The sequence below is a fragment of the Rhagoletis pomonella genome, unplaced genomic scaffold (assembly GCF_013731165.1).
Source record: "Rhagoletis pomonella isolate Grant_MI unplaced genomic scaffold, Rhpom_1.0 Rhpom_scaffold_00006, whole genome shotgun sequence".
NCBI lineage: Eukaryota > Metazoa > Arthropoda > Insecta > Diptera > Tephritidae > Rhagoletis > Rhagoletis pomonella.
Window position 1 is genome coordinate 61,499,126 of NW_023458560.1, and position 16,489 is coordinate 61,515,614.

A 16,489-nucleotide genomic window follows, 5' to 3' on the forward strand; every position below is an offset into this window, starting at 1 on the left:
TACCTTCCCCTAAAGTTTGGCACGTTACTTCTGGGACACCCTGTATGAAGTGCGGGAATTTTCACCAGAGACTCCACAGTGTTGTGAACAACAAAGCTGCGATGTGGCCCATCCGCAGCCTCTTCTATCATTTCCCACAAATCGTAATAACGCAAGCTTACTAAAATTACCCATCGACCCACAACAGAGAAGTGATGCCCAAAGTACTGCGTCTAAGAATAAATCGGAACCGAAAGTTGCTTACTGTTCGATAGGACCGAACAACACTCGTATACCTACGAAGATTTTTGATGCCATCAGCTGGACTTCTGCATCAATAGCGACACGAAAACTAATGATGGCCATCTTTAATCGCGAAACCTTAGCCACACATTCTATGACCGGGAAGCCGTCGCCTGCTTTTAAAGATCATAATAAACCACTTAAGAAAATGCTTAATCCATTAGCCATACAAGACATTATATTTGCTGTTACACGTAGGTGTGTCAAGTTTCGGAGAAGGAGGTTCGTAACGCCATCACCACCAAGTGCGCTGATGAAAACAAAATGTGGAAATTGGCTGTGGCCAAAACCCAATCATTATGTGAACATGATAAAGAAAATGTCGGCTAAGATATAAATAAAATATTGAGAAGTCAAATCAGCATAAGGGCGCCCATTAATTTGGTTGCTTCATTGCAATCCACTGTTATACTATAAGGGCCAGTTTTTCAGTGCCAGTTTAAACTTAGATTAAGTAAACTGAGTTTAAATTAAACAGCTGGCTGACATTTGATTGGCTGATCTTAGTTTAAACCAGCCAGATCGGGCGTTTAAACTGAGTTTAAACTACGGCCGTGCACTGAAAAACTGGCCCTAAGAAATGACACCAATAAAAATGGTCACATTGCGAATTTAAATTACATTGGTTTATCAAAACGCAACTTTGGAAACGTTTATTATCTAAAGGATACAAACATACCTGACAACCAGGCCTGTGTTTCAGTAAAGTTATCACATACATTACATAAAATAAGTTTAAAACCCCTATATATTAGAATTAATCTTAATTTTACAAATTATACGTACATAACATTCACATAAAAAAAGTACGCTCTGATATGTACATATATATGTATGTTGAGCTCGTACGAAAAATATTAAAGCATAATGGAAGAGTATACCAAAAATGGGATAAATTAAACTATAAAATATTTCAAGTACATATATGTAACTAATTGCAATTATAATCAAATGGAGTTTGTTTACCATGAATAATGAATACAATCACATATACCTGAGCTACATATATTGTTACATATCTAAATGTAAGTTATTTAAGCGTTTAATGAATTTAACAAATGTGAAATAACTGCGTTTTCAATAATAATGTGCATATATTTATTTATATAAATAAAAAATCAGTAGTTTTATAATGTGTCGTATTTGAGCACGAAAAGAAAAACCAACATGGGCGGTGAATTCTTGTTCTGTGAAGTGAAAACGCGTTTCAACTCTTCGGATAAAATTACGATTTGGTTTTAATAATTGTAAATCAAATTATTTGTCAAAAAGTTTTCAATCGGAAGTTTTTTTTATCACCCATATTATACATTTCGACACGAATAGAAATTTTCTCAGTTTGGTAACTTTGTCTTTGTTTCGATCAGTCTTCGAAATTTACGATCCTGCATTGACTGAAATAATTGGCAACCAAAAGCGATATTGAGCAGGGATTTCAAATGCGACCCAAGGAGGAAGTGTACGCGTTTTGGCAGTAGGTTGCAAATACTCTAAATGCACTTGGTTCACCATCAAAAGACTCAAGTACATGGAGAAAGGAAAGGTATTATTAATTAATGAAATGTAAAATACTTCGAAAGATTTATTGCAGGTGTGGATTGGCGGGAAGTGCTGTATTAAACGCAAGCTATCTGTCAACAAAATGAAAATGTTGAGAACCGGTTGAGGACACTGCCGTTTGCAGCGCATAAGCCCACTAAAGGAGAAGTTGTCGAATTGACAGATTATGCGCATAGTGTGTAGGATCAAGACGGCGCACAAACTTCCGAAATGGACATTTCTGCTTGGTCGGTGGATCCAAATGGTATGACTTCAACCTATAGAGCAAGCAAGCAGCCAGCATAGAGAAAGAAAGACAGAAAAGTAGAGCAATTCTTATGGAAGTTGCCATGAATAGTATGGAAGACGACATATTTGCGGCGCATGAACCCACTACATATCTACCACCTACTACCTACTACCTTTGTATGTGTATACATACCCAACAAGCAAAGGTTTATAAAACACTTAAAAAAAAAGCGTAATATTTTTTTAAACGTATGAATAATTTTTCAATAATATACATCGTCACCTGAAATTCAAAAAGACGTAACATCGTAAATGAAATGGAATGTCGTGACTAATATTTTAATTTTTTTTCATAAAATGATGTGGGGAGTTGTAATTCGATGAAGTCCATCATATAAATCAAGAAGTGAATTTTGAAATTTTTATTAGTTATGACAACATCAAGGCGCACGCCACAAATCGGAGGAGAAGCTCGGCCAAACACTAACATATGTGTAAGCGCCAATCTATTATTATTATTATGACTTTTTGCATTTCAATAATGTTTGTTACGTCCTTTTGCATTTCAGGTGGAGATATATTAATTTTAATAATTCATAACTAAAAAACTAATAAAACTAACGTATTTTGTCGTGGTTTTGTCGTAAACATGTACATTCTACTACTAAAATAATAAATTACATATATAAAATAATTAATATACATATATAAAATAAATGATATTACAGCTAAAGTTAAGTGATTTATAGATATTCCTTTTTTATCATTTGAAAAAATTAAAATAAACTTAATTTTAAAGACGCATATTTAACACTTAATATTGGAAGCTTACTTTAAGCTTAAGTTTTAAAAATTCTAGTTTAACAAATGTGCATCACAGATTTTGAAATTTTCACAAACAATTTTTTACAAGATCAAAATTAACCGTTTGTGCCAAATTTGGCGACGGGCCGCTTGGGAAAACACGTAATAATTTCCCACAACAAACACCATCAGCTGGATAATTTCCCAAAATATTACACAATCGCAACTGTCAAGAATCAAAAGCGAATAGAGCTGCAAAGGATAAACCCGGAGAACGGAACGGTAGGCAGCAGAGATTAAAAAAGATAAAGAGTGACAGCAGAGAGAAAATTTCGAGCAAATTCTTTTCCTTGCAGCGGCTACGGAAAATTGATAAAATATTGCAATTCAAGGCAAAAACAAAACAGGAAATTAATATTTTCCAACAGATAAGGTGTTTGGACGCCATTGTGGGTAGTGAATTAGTGTATTGAGAGGATTGATAGGAATCGTGATTTGGACTTGGAATCCAATTGCTCAGGTGAAGGGTTATTCTGATTTGATTTCATTGTGTTGTCGCAGCGGTGCTTGGAAAGCGTAAAAAATGGATATCTTGCGTAAAATGTGCAAAATGAATGAGGACGCCGAAAAACCAAAAACAGATTATTTTTAATATTGCAATTCGAAGTAGATAGATATTCATGAAGCTTGTGTGTTTGTTTCTCGTGAAAGAAGCAAAAAAATCGATCGATATATTGCAAATTATGTATATATTTGAGTAAATACTTTGGCCAGGACACTAATCGGAGGCTGCGCATATTGAAATTTATCCTTTGAGTGTTACCAGCATATTTATTCGTTTCAACACCAATACTGATTGGACTCGGACTTCATTCACACGAATATGGGTTTGCTTGTCCGGCAAAACTCGGTATTGAAGTCTTGCTGAGCACTCTGCTGCGTTGCTCAAGACTTTATTAGGAAGAGCTTACGTTGCCATTAAAAGCAGTATTTAGTTAAAACGTACTGAAGATATAAATTATTAAATCTAAACATATGTACGCAATCTCAGAAAATATAAATCATCATTTTTACTTCTTAAACATTTAACCATTTAAACTTATTTTAATTTTTTTGTTGACTATATTCAAATTGCCTATAATTTCGCACAGTCTCTGATTAGGATAATACTTGTAAGTCCCATATAAAACGGGGTAGCCAGACTAAAATATGTACATATTAATAGGTACATGATTTTTCTTCAGCCCCATACGAAAACCGGTTTTTACCGTGCAATCTGTGCACCGTGCAAGGGCTTTGCAAGACTCAGAGAATACCCCTATTATTAAATTATGAAAACTCTTAAGGCCGGTCCACATAGAACTTTGGCGTTGGCTTTGGCGTTGGCGTTGGTTTGACAGAACGCACGTTAAAAGTATGCTTGCTACAATGAACGCTTGGCGGCGAATCCTTGGGCCACTAAATTAACATATTAACGACAGATAAATTAATATTTCATATCAATAATTGCATTAAAAACGATATTTCTTGCCCGCACTTGATTAAAAAGGAAAAATATTTCACATAATTTTATTTATTCGCAACAGCTGACGAGCGACGCACGCGAAAAGTTGAGAGTTGGCCATCTTTTTGCTTTGTGTTGGCGTGAGCGTTGTCGAATTTTGGCTATGTGGACGGCTGCATTTGAATTCATGTATTCATAGTCAGCTGTTGAAGCGACGCCAACGCCAACGCAACGCCAAAGTTCTATGTGGACGGGCCTTTATATCGACATACATATGTATCATGAACGAAAGACACAAGATCACGCGGGAAGGAAAGAACGAAAAAAGTTATTTTCTAGCTGCCGAAATCTCGACGCCATCTTTGTTGTAAGAAGTAAACAGCGAAGAGAACGGAGAAAACCGCGAAATTGTTGAACGCATGAAAAATCATTTTTATTATGCAAATTCTTCTAAAAATCATGCCGTTGTGTCAAATTATTCTTTATCTTATGTGTCTGTTTGGTTCATGCATATGTATGAGGCCATGAGGGCCAGAGGAGCCTATCTACAAAAAAGAAAATTTTTAGTGATATGGGAAATAAGGATCTATAAAAAATAAATGCAGGTTTTTACTAAAAGGTTCATTGCATCTACGTGATGTAAAAGTAAAAGATATCTAAAAGGGCGTGCCTCGGGCTATTACCGTTTCGATTCTAGTAATGCATTTTAAGGTGCACCTCAACTTTTTTTTGAAATGTCAGGCTACTCTGGCTCTCAAGGCCTCATGTGTAAGTATGTGTATCTAAATTTGTTTTCTGTTTATTTAGAGGAACTGCAAAGGACGAATTTCGTAAACCGCAGTGGTTTGAAGAAGCTGAAACAGATGACGAACTCTTTGATGATAATCGCAAATTCTCTTTTCAAACCTTTACAAATCCTTTGGAGTTACAAAAGCACTTCGAGCGTCAAATGCAACAAATCTTGGAAGCAGTGAGTGAATTGGAAGGTATTTGCTGAATATCAATTTGGAGTACATAAATCCAATGAAATTCATGATTTTTCCAAAAAAAAAATTAGATGACGATATTAAGATTGATAAAGACTTGAAGGAAGATTTTTTGAAACCTGGCTTTGAAAACATAGACATTTTGAAGGAATTTGAAAAGACGAAAGGTGAAATCATGGACACTGACTTGGATGGGGAGTAAGTAAATTTTCATAAGTGAAAAGAATTAGTGCTTCAATCGCTCAACATACAAATTCATCTTTCAGAATTTATGCCGATCAATTGCATTCGTTAATGCAACGCTTGTCCCCCAATGAGGATTTGCCGAATATCTTACCACGCAATGACAGCAAGGCTGTTCGCAACCCCTTAGGTAAAAAGAAATTAAGTGATGAAGAGAAAATTTTGGGTAAAATACATGGCACTCTGGATAGTGACGATGCTCCGAAGCAATCACGTATGCCACGTCCACGTCCGGACATGATGACACCAATGACTCCCATGATACCACGTAATCCTACGCCATTTGGCGGAGGGGTCTTCGAGGGCACGTATCAGGTATGCACATTAGTTTTGATTTTTTATCTAATGAGTGCTTCGTCTCGATGACATCATCACCGGTCTCTAAAATTAAAATAAAGATATATTATTTTTTATCCTCGTTGGATGTGAATGAATAATGGACATACATACTTGGTATACCCCGAGTATGTTCTCTGCAAAAGAAATATGCAAGGTGGCAATCAAAATCATCGCACAGAATTTGATGGTTTTATATTATTTATATCAGGGACAAAACAGTTAAGTTGTATCGAAAAACGTTGTTCCGTAACAGCTATAAGACCAGAAATATTCTTTATTTCGCCGATAAGAGTTATAACCCAATGTTTTTTACGTTGCTCGATAACTGTTATGCAGGAGAAATATGTTTTCCGTCGCCAATAAAAATTATTTCCCAACGTTTATTTTTTACATTGCTAGATAATAGTTATTTTCCAACGTTTATTTTTTACGTTGCTTGATAACAGTTATTACCCAACGTTTATTTTTAAGTTGTCTGATAACAGTTATTTCACTCCTTTTTATTTTCATCATCTTTATCTCCCTCTTCTCCGTTTTCGTCAATATTCCTATCTTACAACGTATATGAGACAATGTAAAAAATAAACGTGGGATGATAACTTTTATCAAGCAACTTAAAAGATAAACGTTGGGCAATAACGGTTATCAAACAACGTGAAAAATAAACGTTGGGCAATAACTGTTATTAAACAACGTAAAAATAAACCTTGGGTCATAACTCTTATCGGCGAAATAAAAAATATTTTTCATCTAATAACTGCTATGAACGTTGGTTTTCGTTATATTTCAGAATTCAGGCAACATTTTCAATTTTTAAATTCGAGGTATTAGTTATTTTTGTTCTCTGATTTTTATTACTAAGAATTGGAACTATCACTGAATCATCGTAGTCCGCGTTTCGTGCAAAACTACGAAAATTCGATCGCCGAATTCGAATTGTTGAACGGATGCATTAAAAAAACTCGAATTTCTTAGCTAAAAATGCGCAATAATCGTTGAAAGGAATTCCTCGTTAATTTAATTGTTTTTGGAAGCGAGTACTGAAACGAAACGAGGATGTGCCGAATGAGTGTCCGGTATGCGGAGAGACCCCACATGACTCGAAACATCTCTTCGCATGCCCGGAAAACCCGACAACCCTAACGGGCTTGTCCCTGTGGACCAACCCCACAGAAGCTGCACGCTTCCTAGGGTTGCCGTTAGTGGAACTTGACGACAACGACTGAGATACCAACCGTCCTGGGCGGGGTTGTTGTAGCCGCTACAACAACAACAACACGAACGAAATTTATGAGTTACAATCAAACTCGCCAACGTTCATCGCTGCTAGGAACGTCTAAGACGAATGACTGTTAACCAGGGTAGAAATAAGTGTTTCATTGTTAATTTTGTACATATCTTACTTTAACGTTATTAATTAGTATTTAAATTTTAACCTTTAATTGGGTTTACCAGCGGTATTCATGTGGAGAGAAAAGCGCAAGCGGCACACAAGTCATCGTCAGTTAATTTATTCCATACTCTGTAACCATAGGCTAATTTCCTCTATTGAGAGACCTTTATACTCCCCATTTTGTCCAACAGAAGGCCTCAAACTCAGCAATCGAATAGACTCGGAACAAGTGATTAGGATGGTCATTCATTCGATCAAGCCTATACAGTTTTTTTGTCACATACTATCAGGATTATGAAACGATTAAGAAATGAACGAATCGAAACTTCACTAACAAAGCACGACCAAGGTTCATTCATTCTTATTTTTAATAATTTTTCATTTCATTGCTTGTATTATGAAGATGGTTGAATGAGGATGCTAGTGTGTGTTCATGGATGTGTTTTATAAAATCACCGTATGTGCATATGTTTGTATGTAATTATGCATATCAAAAATTCTATTCATTTTGCTGTAGGGGCCGAAAATGTTCAGCCAGAGCGTCATGTCGAAGACCATACGTAAACCGGATGGTAGCTATGAGACTAAGAAAATCATCAAGGATTCTCAAGGCAATACAACAAAAACTATTACACGTACCATTGATGGCAAAACTGAGACAATTACCACGTACGACAACGCAGCTGGGGCCGGTACCAATAAGCAAAAGGAGGGCAACATCGCCAAAAGAGAAGAATATTCGAATCGCAATATTTTCGTAACAAAAGAAGGCTACGCCGTACCACGGAACCTCTGGTGACCAGTGGTGCTTATTGGCCGAATCCTTGTTGGCAACTTACACGTCTATATTCAAATTCAGATATACTATGTACTAGTAACTAGATCGTTAAGTGTTTGGTGTTTTAGATGAAATTCATTTGAGACTACAGATGGCAGATAGCATTGCAAGAGCAGCAGCGGCAGCAGCAAAAAAATGAGAACAGACAACACAGATGACCGCAGCATCCACAACAACAATCGAAAAAGATACAGAAACAGTATGGTAAACGTACACAGATGAATTGATGATCTACAATTAACCATCATTTGATCTCAATCTAATTTGTAAATGATTTACAGAGGATGTGCACATTTGGATATAATCATACACGTCCATAATTTCAAGTGTACAATTCTATACTGGTTCTGTACTATTTTCATGGAATTTATTTCGTATATCTTGATGTTTTAATTTGATTACGGGCATTTTCATGGAGCGCAAGCAGAACTGTGTGATTTATTTCGGGAACGCACCCCTCTGCGTTAAACCAAAACAAACCTATTATTGTGTGAACGACGGCATAAGCGAAAGAGCATGGTAATAGAGAATTGTTTATTTGTTGAAACGGTTTACGTTTAACATATGTAGACACAACTATATCGTCGCCGGGCCATACATACATACATATGTGCAATGACGGTGGGACGATAAGACGACGGTTGAAGGAGATGAATATTACGCAAAAGTATTTTTTCTTTGATTCTTTAGTTAGCACGAGTTAATTCGTGATATGGATTAATCTATGTGTGGCTGCTTTCAATTAAAGGATTTGAATGATGCCATGATATCCCAGGGGATGTCGAATCAAATGCGACTGGCATTTGTGATGCAACCAATATGGGATACAGCAGTACTGAGTTTCAATGAAATCCATCTAAAGTACAAGAACAAAGAAAATTTTTGAAAACTACATATATACATGCATACATACATAAATACAATTTTATTATACATACTTATATCTTAAATCTAAGTAAAAATTAATTTTTTTCATTAGCGCATTGACGCCTTTAACATTTAGTTATAAACTATTTTTTGTTTTTGTTTTATAATCAAATTACATCTTGGCAACCCTTAAGACTTTGATATTATTTGATCCTATATTTAAATATTAATACGTACCTATGTATGTATAATTTGAAAGCTATGGACAAAATTCTTTAACCAATACGTTTTATGAATTTTCTGCCCGTGCACATTCAATTGATTAAAATTGCTTTTGTGCTGAGAGCTATAAAGTTTTAGACTTCTAAATTGATGTTACCAATAAATTAGCTTAGTTAAGGATTTTTCTTTTTTTTTTAATTAAATGTCATATGAATTTAATTTGAATTATTCGGCTAAACTTTTATTGTTTTATATAATTAGAGTTACAAATATAATTTCATATACAAATACATACATATGTGCATATATGTGTGCAATATAAATATAAATACGCACTCATATATTAACGTGTGCACTTAAACTTGTGCGTTTGATTTCGTTGTGTTGTGCTCAGACATGTCTAATCGTGTTAAGTAGGGCTGGGAATATCCGTGTAGTATCAGTAGAGCAGCTGATTTGATTTATTTTCAAATTATTTGGTCTCGAAAATGTCAAATATTTTTAATTTTTTCTCACAAAAATTCTGAATTGTTAAAATCCATTTGCATGTGAAACCTTTTTCCATACAAAACAAGCGATTGAATAGCAGCTTTTGGAACGTTCGCCCAACTCGGCAGCACGACCGCTGATTACTGGGCCTTGCAAAGGATGGATCAATGCTTCGAGAAGCAAACAAATTTACTAGGAAAGAAAGTTGCATAAATTTTTATTTTTTCCAATTTCAATTTTTTATTTTTTATAATTTTTTGTATTTCACATGGCACACTTTGATTTAGAAGAAACAATTCAGAACAGTTTTTGACACTTTCGATACCAGAAGCAACAACAAAATACACGCAAATGTTGTTTTTGCTCTACTGATACTACCTGTTAAATGTGCCTTGCTTCTACCTGTTTTTATTGTACCATGGATGATATGTACTTATGTTTCAATTCGTTCAGGCTCTGCAATTCACTTCCGACGAATTTTAACCAAAGTCACTTTGAACTCAAATCGAAAGTGAATCTGCCTGATAACATATCTGACTATTTATTACCTGTCCTGTATGTGTCACTTCGGTTAAATCACTGCGAAAACGTAACGGTTGAATTTTATTGATTCGCTCAAATTTAGGCTTTCTGCTCATTGGTCGTCCAATCATAGTTGAGTCATAGTTATCGTCATGAAGCAACGATTACATGACGATTACACTTCTGCACACTTGGTCGTGATATTTCAATTCATTTGGCGTCTAAAAATTCACTTGGAGCAGGTATTTTCTGTTTTTTTTGGTTGATATTTTCGCGAAATATTTACAAAAACCTGCAATTTTTTAAATATAGACTGTGCTGCAACATTTCTAGACGTAATTTTCCAGTAATATCTCTTCTTTTCTTTTCCTGGAATGTGTTTTGTGTATGCACACAGAGACTTAATACAATTTCGTCATATTTTATAGTTAAAACGCTCATATTTATTAAATTTTAATGCAATTATCCACTTTTTAATAATTTCCACAGATTTTATGCAAAAAAATACTAATTTTTATACAATTTTAATGCAAATATTAACTTTTTCACAAATTTTCCCCCATAAAATGTAAACAAACAATGCGTGCACAACGATTAGCAAACGACAGTGCCGTACTTATCCGTTTCTGCATCTTCTACGATTTGCCGATAACTAGCCGATAACGACAAGTGTGCAGATCTCCTTTGAAATGCATGTGCTCGGCTCAAAATTTCAGGGCGAGACGATAACGCAACTATGATTGGACGACAAGTGTGCAGATAGCCTAAGGCCTAAGATATTTTTCGAAAACTTTGACGGAAATATTACTATTTTTGTAAAAAAAAAATATTTGTAAAAAATCATAAACTCGTCACAAAGGGTGTTTCTCATAGACTGCTTTGATATAAACTTAGACAAGTGCGTATGAATTCCTTCTTTGTAACAGGTGGATTTACCTGGCAGATAAATTTTAAAACCTACATGAGAAAGCGGTCCTTAATGATTTATTTTCTAGCGTACGCTAATAGTAAGTGATTTGGTGTACGTACTTACACTCCGTGAGATCCAGGTCCACCCCCTTGTCCTCAAAATAAATAAAATGTCTCCTCAGATCTCAAAAACCTAGTCAGCGGTCAGTTGGATGAGCGTTGGTAAATGGCTAATGGTTGAAGCATGGATACACCTAGTAAACATCTATCTTACGGAAGAGCGCGACTATTCCCAAAGTCGTAAGGATAGACCAATTCTTAGCTAAATCATTCATGCCGACAAGACAGCTGTATGCTGAATGCAATGGAGAAGATTATCGACAACGAAATACCATGAAACATGCTGAAGCAGACCGAACGCTTGGTAGGACATTAATATATTAAATAGTGCCTATTACCGTTGGCGTTGTGGTTTGAAAATTAAATAAAAACAAAAAATTGGTATCACCGTTAGCATTTTCGATATTGATCTGATGTACACATACCGCTAGATAGTAACGACATAGAAACATTCGTTATCTGTCGTCGTCATAAGATCTAAATTGAAAGATTGCCGATTTCTTTTCTTCGTCGTTTGTTTCATGTATACCTTTTATTTTCATTGCAGCAGTTAGAATATTAAATGTTTTCTTTTAGTAAATGTATATCACCAAAAAAAAAAACAATTTACAGAAAAGTTTTAAGCAGTTTTAAAATTCTTAGCTAAATCTCCCAAATAGGAATGAACATCCATAGTTCTTTGCCTCCGAGCGGTTGACTGAAATTAATTCGGAGAAAAAAAAACCGAATTTTTAAAATTATCGCCTTGGATTCATATTAGGTAGCATTGTCAGCTACTGAAACAATTTATTTTTATACATATAGTTTAATTAATTCTTTATCTTAGATACATTTATGGATGCAAACAAATTTAGTGGTGGTGTCCATCTCTCTTTACGAACCTCAGCCCACAGTAGCCGCAGATTTGAGGACCAGGTTTATCCTTGAAACAAATAGCATAATAAAATAATTACATTTTAAATGTGGATGATCAATTTTACAATAATTTGCGTTTATTTACCAAATTGATATAGATATTCGGATGCCCCAAATTAGCATCACCGCCATCGCAATAGGCGACACTTTCGATAACTTCGATTGGTGGCACTTCATCAATCAATTTGATACCCCAATTTTCATTTACATATCGTTTTGCGTTTACAAAGCGAACGTTGCGATAGTCATCCTTATAGAAAACCTAATTGAAATATACGAATCCACATTACATTGCGGTAGCAAAATCAAAATAGGAACGTTTGCGTAATAGGCTGATGCAGTTGTGGTACATACTTGACCAGTGTGGGTGGGTTTTTCTAAATCGCTACTGTAGTTACGGCATGCTTGGACGACGGACGATCCCAGAGCACGGTTACAGCCATTGCGGCTTAAAAATTGCAATCCAGTGGATAGTTTTGTGCAAACCATGGAATAAACTTTTTTTAACCACCAACAAATCTGATAAAACGATCAAGGCGCATCAATTACAGGTGATAGCGATAGAAGCCACGGTGGAGAGAATACAGAGGTGGCGCCGATGATGATACCGCTACTCGGCTCTCAGTGATTTTGACAGAATCAGCTGTTGTGGTGACGTCATAGTAGACCGCAGTAGTGATGTGCTGAGTCAATACTTTTAAGTACCCAATACTCTCGATACTCGGTACCGAAACATTTAGGTTTCGAATAAAAGCGCACATAGGCCAAAAATATGGAAAAAACGCCTAACAAATCCCGAATGTAAGAGCCAATAGAGCTTTTTTACTGATTCAAATGAAAGATGTATATATGTCGGTTCGATGCCATAATACAGAGAAACCCTTACTTGTTTGAAGCATTTTTGTTCCAGCTGAATCGGCCGATATCATTTTTGTAGGCGTGGGACAGATTCTGTAACCAGTTAACGACAATTTTCGAATCGGTATCGGTTTTGTCGACGTTTGATATCAAATATATGTAAGTCAACAAGTGCGATATTGATCCGAAACTTGTCGCTAACTGGCTACAGAATCTCTCCCCTGAAAGGCTTCTTCATCCGTCAAAGTATTTTTCTTGAACCTTGGATCGACTAAGGTTAAAACTGATGAAATAATATTTTTCTGTGGCTATAAGTTCAAGTGTTTTAACCGATATCATACAAATTAGTAATGAAAGTTTTTTCTAAACCTGAAATGCATATTGTAGTGTTAATACTATTTACTATTGTACTTTGTTCATTTTTGTACTTTGTTATTTTTGAAATTATTGAATTAAGTTCTTTTTCAATTTATGTAAATCAATAAGAAAATTTTTGATTACTTCAGAATTTTTTCTTCTTTGAAACTTAAAACACGTTAAATTAAAATTAAGATTATATAAAAATAAAATTCTTTTAAATACAATTCTACAATTAAATACGCTACACATATAATGGCGAGGGTTTAATGTAAATAATCGGTATCGGATACCGAAAAGGAAGTACAGGGTACCGAAATCTTTTTTAAGTATTGGGAACCGAGTATTGGGGACAATTCATCACATCACTAGTCGCCCTCATTCTCGCCGCTCTCAGTTGTCAATTCTACGATGACGTCACGCTAAAATTACTCTCACGAATTCTGCTGCAATCGGCGCAATCTTGTATTCTATCATTCTTGGATAGAAGCTATGCTTCTTATGAGCACGCTTGTGTCAAATTATCGTCTGTTTTGCTTTATTTACATCTCCGCGTATACATACACATATACGTCTATATATACCCTACACACAAATGCTCCCGAAATCTTTAAGGGCCGATTGTTCAATGCCTGGTTATCACTACCACTACTCTATCGACGATTTCAACATCATGCATGTAACATGTGATCGATAAAGCAGTCGTTGTACTTAACCGGAGCTTCTACATCCGATTAGTGCTAATCAGAATATGAAACGGTTGACAAGAACTAGTAAAGAAATTTCTGTACGATTTCTTAAAGGAAATTATAAAAAAATTGTGAAGCCTTTCAGAATTCTATGAAATCCTGGTATGCAGGGTATACATATACATACGAATATGAATAGATAAAGATGTTGATGACACAAGGAGTTCATACCAACGGTAAATGTTGTTTTTGTACGATTGCTACAACCTGTAGTTGTTGAATCATGTAAAACGATTGAGAATCCAACGAATAAAAAAAACTGTCAAAATCATATGTTTCTGTGAAGTCATGCCACGGCGATAGATGAGTAGAAAATTTTAAATCTCTTGAAGCATTTACTTCACAAACAAATGTAACAAATTATCCATGAACCAAAAATACAAGATCACGTAAGAACAAGAAGTTGTATTTGTAACTGGTTTTGAGAAAAAAGTTTGCGAAAGCGGGTTCGTCAGCTGAGCGTTTGTTTACATCACGAGCACCACTATTTTAGGGCCGGTTACTCAATGCCTGGTCGAAGACGTCGATAACGATGTTTAACCGCAGATTAGTGTTAACCAGACATTGAGTAACCGGCCCTTATTCAAGTAAAGAAGAGTTAATTCAACATGACAACACATTTTAAAGCATTTTGTTGCATCATTTTACCTAAATTGTGCGTTTAAAGTGGCTGACAATAATTTTGGCTAATTTTGGTTTTCGTTGTTTTCTTTGCTTTGTTTACTTTTCGCTCGTTTTCCAGTGAAACAAGGTGGCGTAGAACCCGCTAAAAAAAATTGACTTTTTTCACTCTTTTGTTCTTACGTGATCTTGTGTCTTTCGTTCATGCAAATTATCGTAATTTGGTGGCCAGTTCGCGCAATAGCACATTTGGCGCCCATCATTACAGTTTTTAGAAAGTGAGAAAAGTTCTGCCAAGAACCGGGTAGCGTTCTCTTTTTAAGAGTTCGCTCCCATAAATCAGTTGTAGAAAGTGGAAAAAATATACCCAAAGGCCAGCTCTAAACTTTTACAAGTAAGTTCATCTATGTAGTTTAACCCGGCTTTACAATGATGGATGTAAATGTCATTGGTATGTCTGGAATACCAACCGTTTTGCTTCTATAAAACTTAAAATTAGACTCGATGGAGCTGTTTCTTTGCACAAATTTTTTATTTGCACTAATAACAATTAAAAAATTAATTAAGCAGTAGGAAGGGGATGCTTGAAAGCACACTCAGGCAAAATTTTTTTATACCCCAAAGGTTGGCAATCTAGGATTGTTCGAGATTCCTTGCCAACTTTTAACGCCCACTGCACTGTTAATTTCAAAAGGACTAAACTCAAAATGTAACCGGCCGTCTTCACGTGCTGGAAAACCTCGCTTGCGTGGCGACGCATGCGAGAAATCGCACTTGTAGACCGCAAAAAGTACGAAGCATGTTTTTTCTCGCATACCGAGCGGTATGCGAGCTCGCTTGCTTTCAACTGTCATTTTTTGTTGTTTGACAGCTATGTATGTTCTCATTTCGCAGAATTCTTCAGAGTAGCAACATCGTTTATTTTGGAGGCAATTACAAATTTAGAGGCAGCCATTTTTCATTTGAAAATAGTATACATCTCTTTATGCAGATTTTCTAATTTTCTCAAACTTTTAAGAGCCTGCAAGGCTTGAACCTTCTTGTTTGGCAACATTTTACAAATGAAAAAGTATGCTGTCAAATGCCAAGAATGATAGTATGCGCGTTCCTTATCTCCCAGAAATAGTCAGGAAAAGTCCGAAGTAGTCAGATTTAGTCCAAAAAGCGTTCCTTAACTCGGAAATGACAGCAAAAATGAGAGAGCCACAGTTAGTGAGAGCGGCTCTCATCAGTCCGAAGTAGTCAGATTTAGTCAGAAGAATTTTTTCTGGCAAAATCCTGAAAAGTGTCAAACTCAACTGAATTTAAATTAACGGAAATTAAAGAATACGCAAAAAGTGAGAATAATCTAAAAAGTAAAAGAAATGAATTGAAATTGGAAGGAGGCAAAAAATAATTGATATAGCAAGTATTTATTTTGCTTGTGCATGTGTGAATGTGTTTTGTACATACATTTCTGTTCTTATTTGACGTTAGTTTTGTTGTTGCCATTCTTTGGACTAAAAATTTGGTTTTTTGCGTTCCTTTACTTTTCCTGTTACTCTCTTTTAGTGAGCGCATTTTGCTTACGCTCTGGCATTTTGACACTTTTCAGATTTTAGTCCAAAAAGATAAGGAATGAACCTAGTGTTACGATTATCCTCGAAACCTTGAGGGATTTCCCAAATATACTCGGGCTCGTAT

The 16,489-nt window shown here is 35.5% G+C and overlaps 3 protein-coding genes across 4 annotated transcripts in view; 2 read left to right on the top strand and 1 right to left on the bottom strand.

Moving 5' to 3' along the window:
• LOC118741033 (threonine--tRNA ligase 1, cytoplasmic) overlaps nucleotides 1-16,489 on the top strand; it is a 575,984-nt gene that overhangs the window by 543,868 nt on the left and 15,627 nt on the right. The gene's annotated exons all lie outside the window — the stretch shown is intronic.
• LOC118741498 lies at nucleotides 5,113-9,487 on the top strand. Its single transcript, XM_036473499.1, has 5 exons — nucleotides 5,113-5,144; nucleotides 5,186-5,364; nucleotides 5,436-5,562; nucleotides 5,631-5,922; nucleotides 7,857-9,487. Exons 1-5 carry the CDS (start codon nucleotides 5,113-5,115, stop codon nucleotides 8,136-8,138), a joined length of 912 nt encoding a protein of 303 aa, XP_036329392.1. The 3' UTR covers nucleotides 8,139-9,487.
• LOC118741054 (NADH dehydrogenase [ubiquinone] iron-sulfur protein 6, mitochondrial-like) lies at nucleotides 12,057-12,815 on the bottom strand. The gene is made up of 3 exons (XM_036472864.1): nucleotides 12,576-12,815; nucleotides 12,307-12,483; nucleotides 12,057-12,228 (listed from the first exon to the last, which is right to left on the bottom strand). Exons 1-3 carry the CDS (start codon nucleotides 12,708-12,710, stop codon nucleotides 12,157-12,159), a joined length of 384 nt encoding a protein of 127 aa, XP_036328757.1. The 5' UTR covers nucleotides 12,711-12,815; the 3' UTR covers nucleotides 12,057-12,156.

Coding starts and splice junctions, on each gene's coding strand:
- LOC118741498 (XM_036473499.1), top strand. CDS start 5,113: ATGTCAGGCTACTCTGGCTCTCAAGGCCTCAT. Junction 5,365..5,435: donor AGCAGTGAGTGAATTGGAAG/GTATTTGCTGAA, acceptor AAAAAAAATTAG/ATGACGATATTAAGATTGAT. Junction 5,563..5,630: donor GACACTGACTTGGATGGGGA/GTAAGTAAATTT, acceptor TTCATCTTTCAG/AATTTATGCCGATCAATTGC.
- LOC118741054 (XM_036472864.1), bottom strand. CDS start 12,710: ATGGTTTGCACAAAACTATCCACTGGATTGCAATTTTTAAGCCGCAAT. Junction 12,484..12,575: donor AACCCACCCACACTGGTCAA/GTATGTACCACA, acceptor TATTTCAATTAG/GTTTTCTATAAGGATGACTA. Junction 12,229..12,306: donor CGAATATCTATATCAATTTG/GTAAATAAACGC, acceptor ATTTGTTTCAAG/GATAAACCTGGTCCTCAAAT.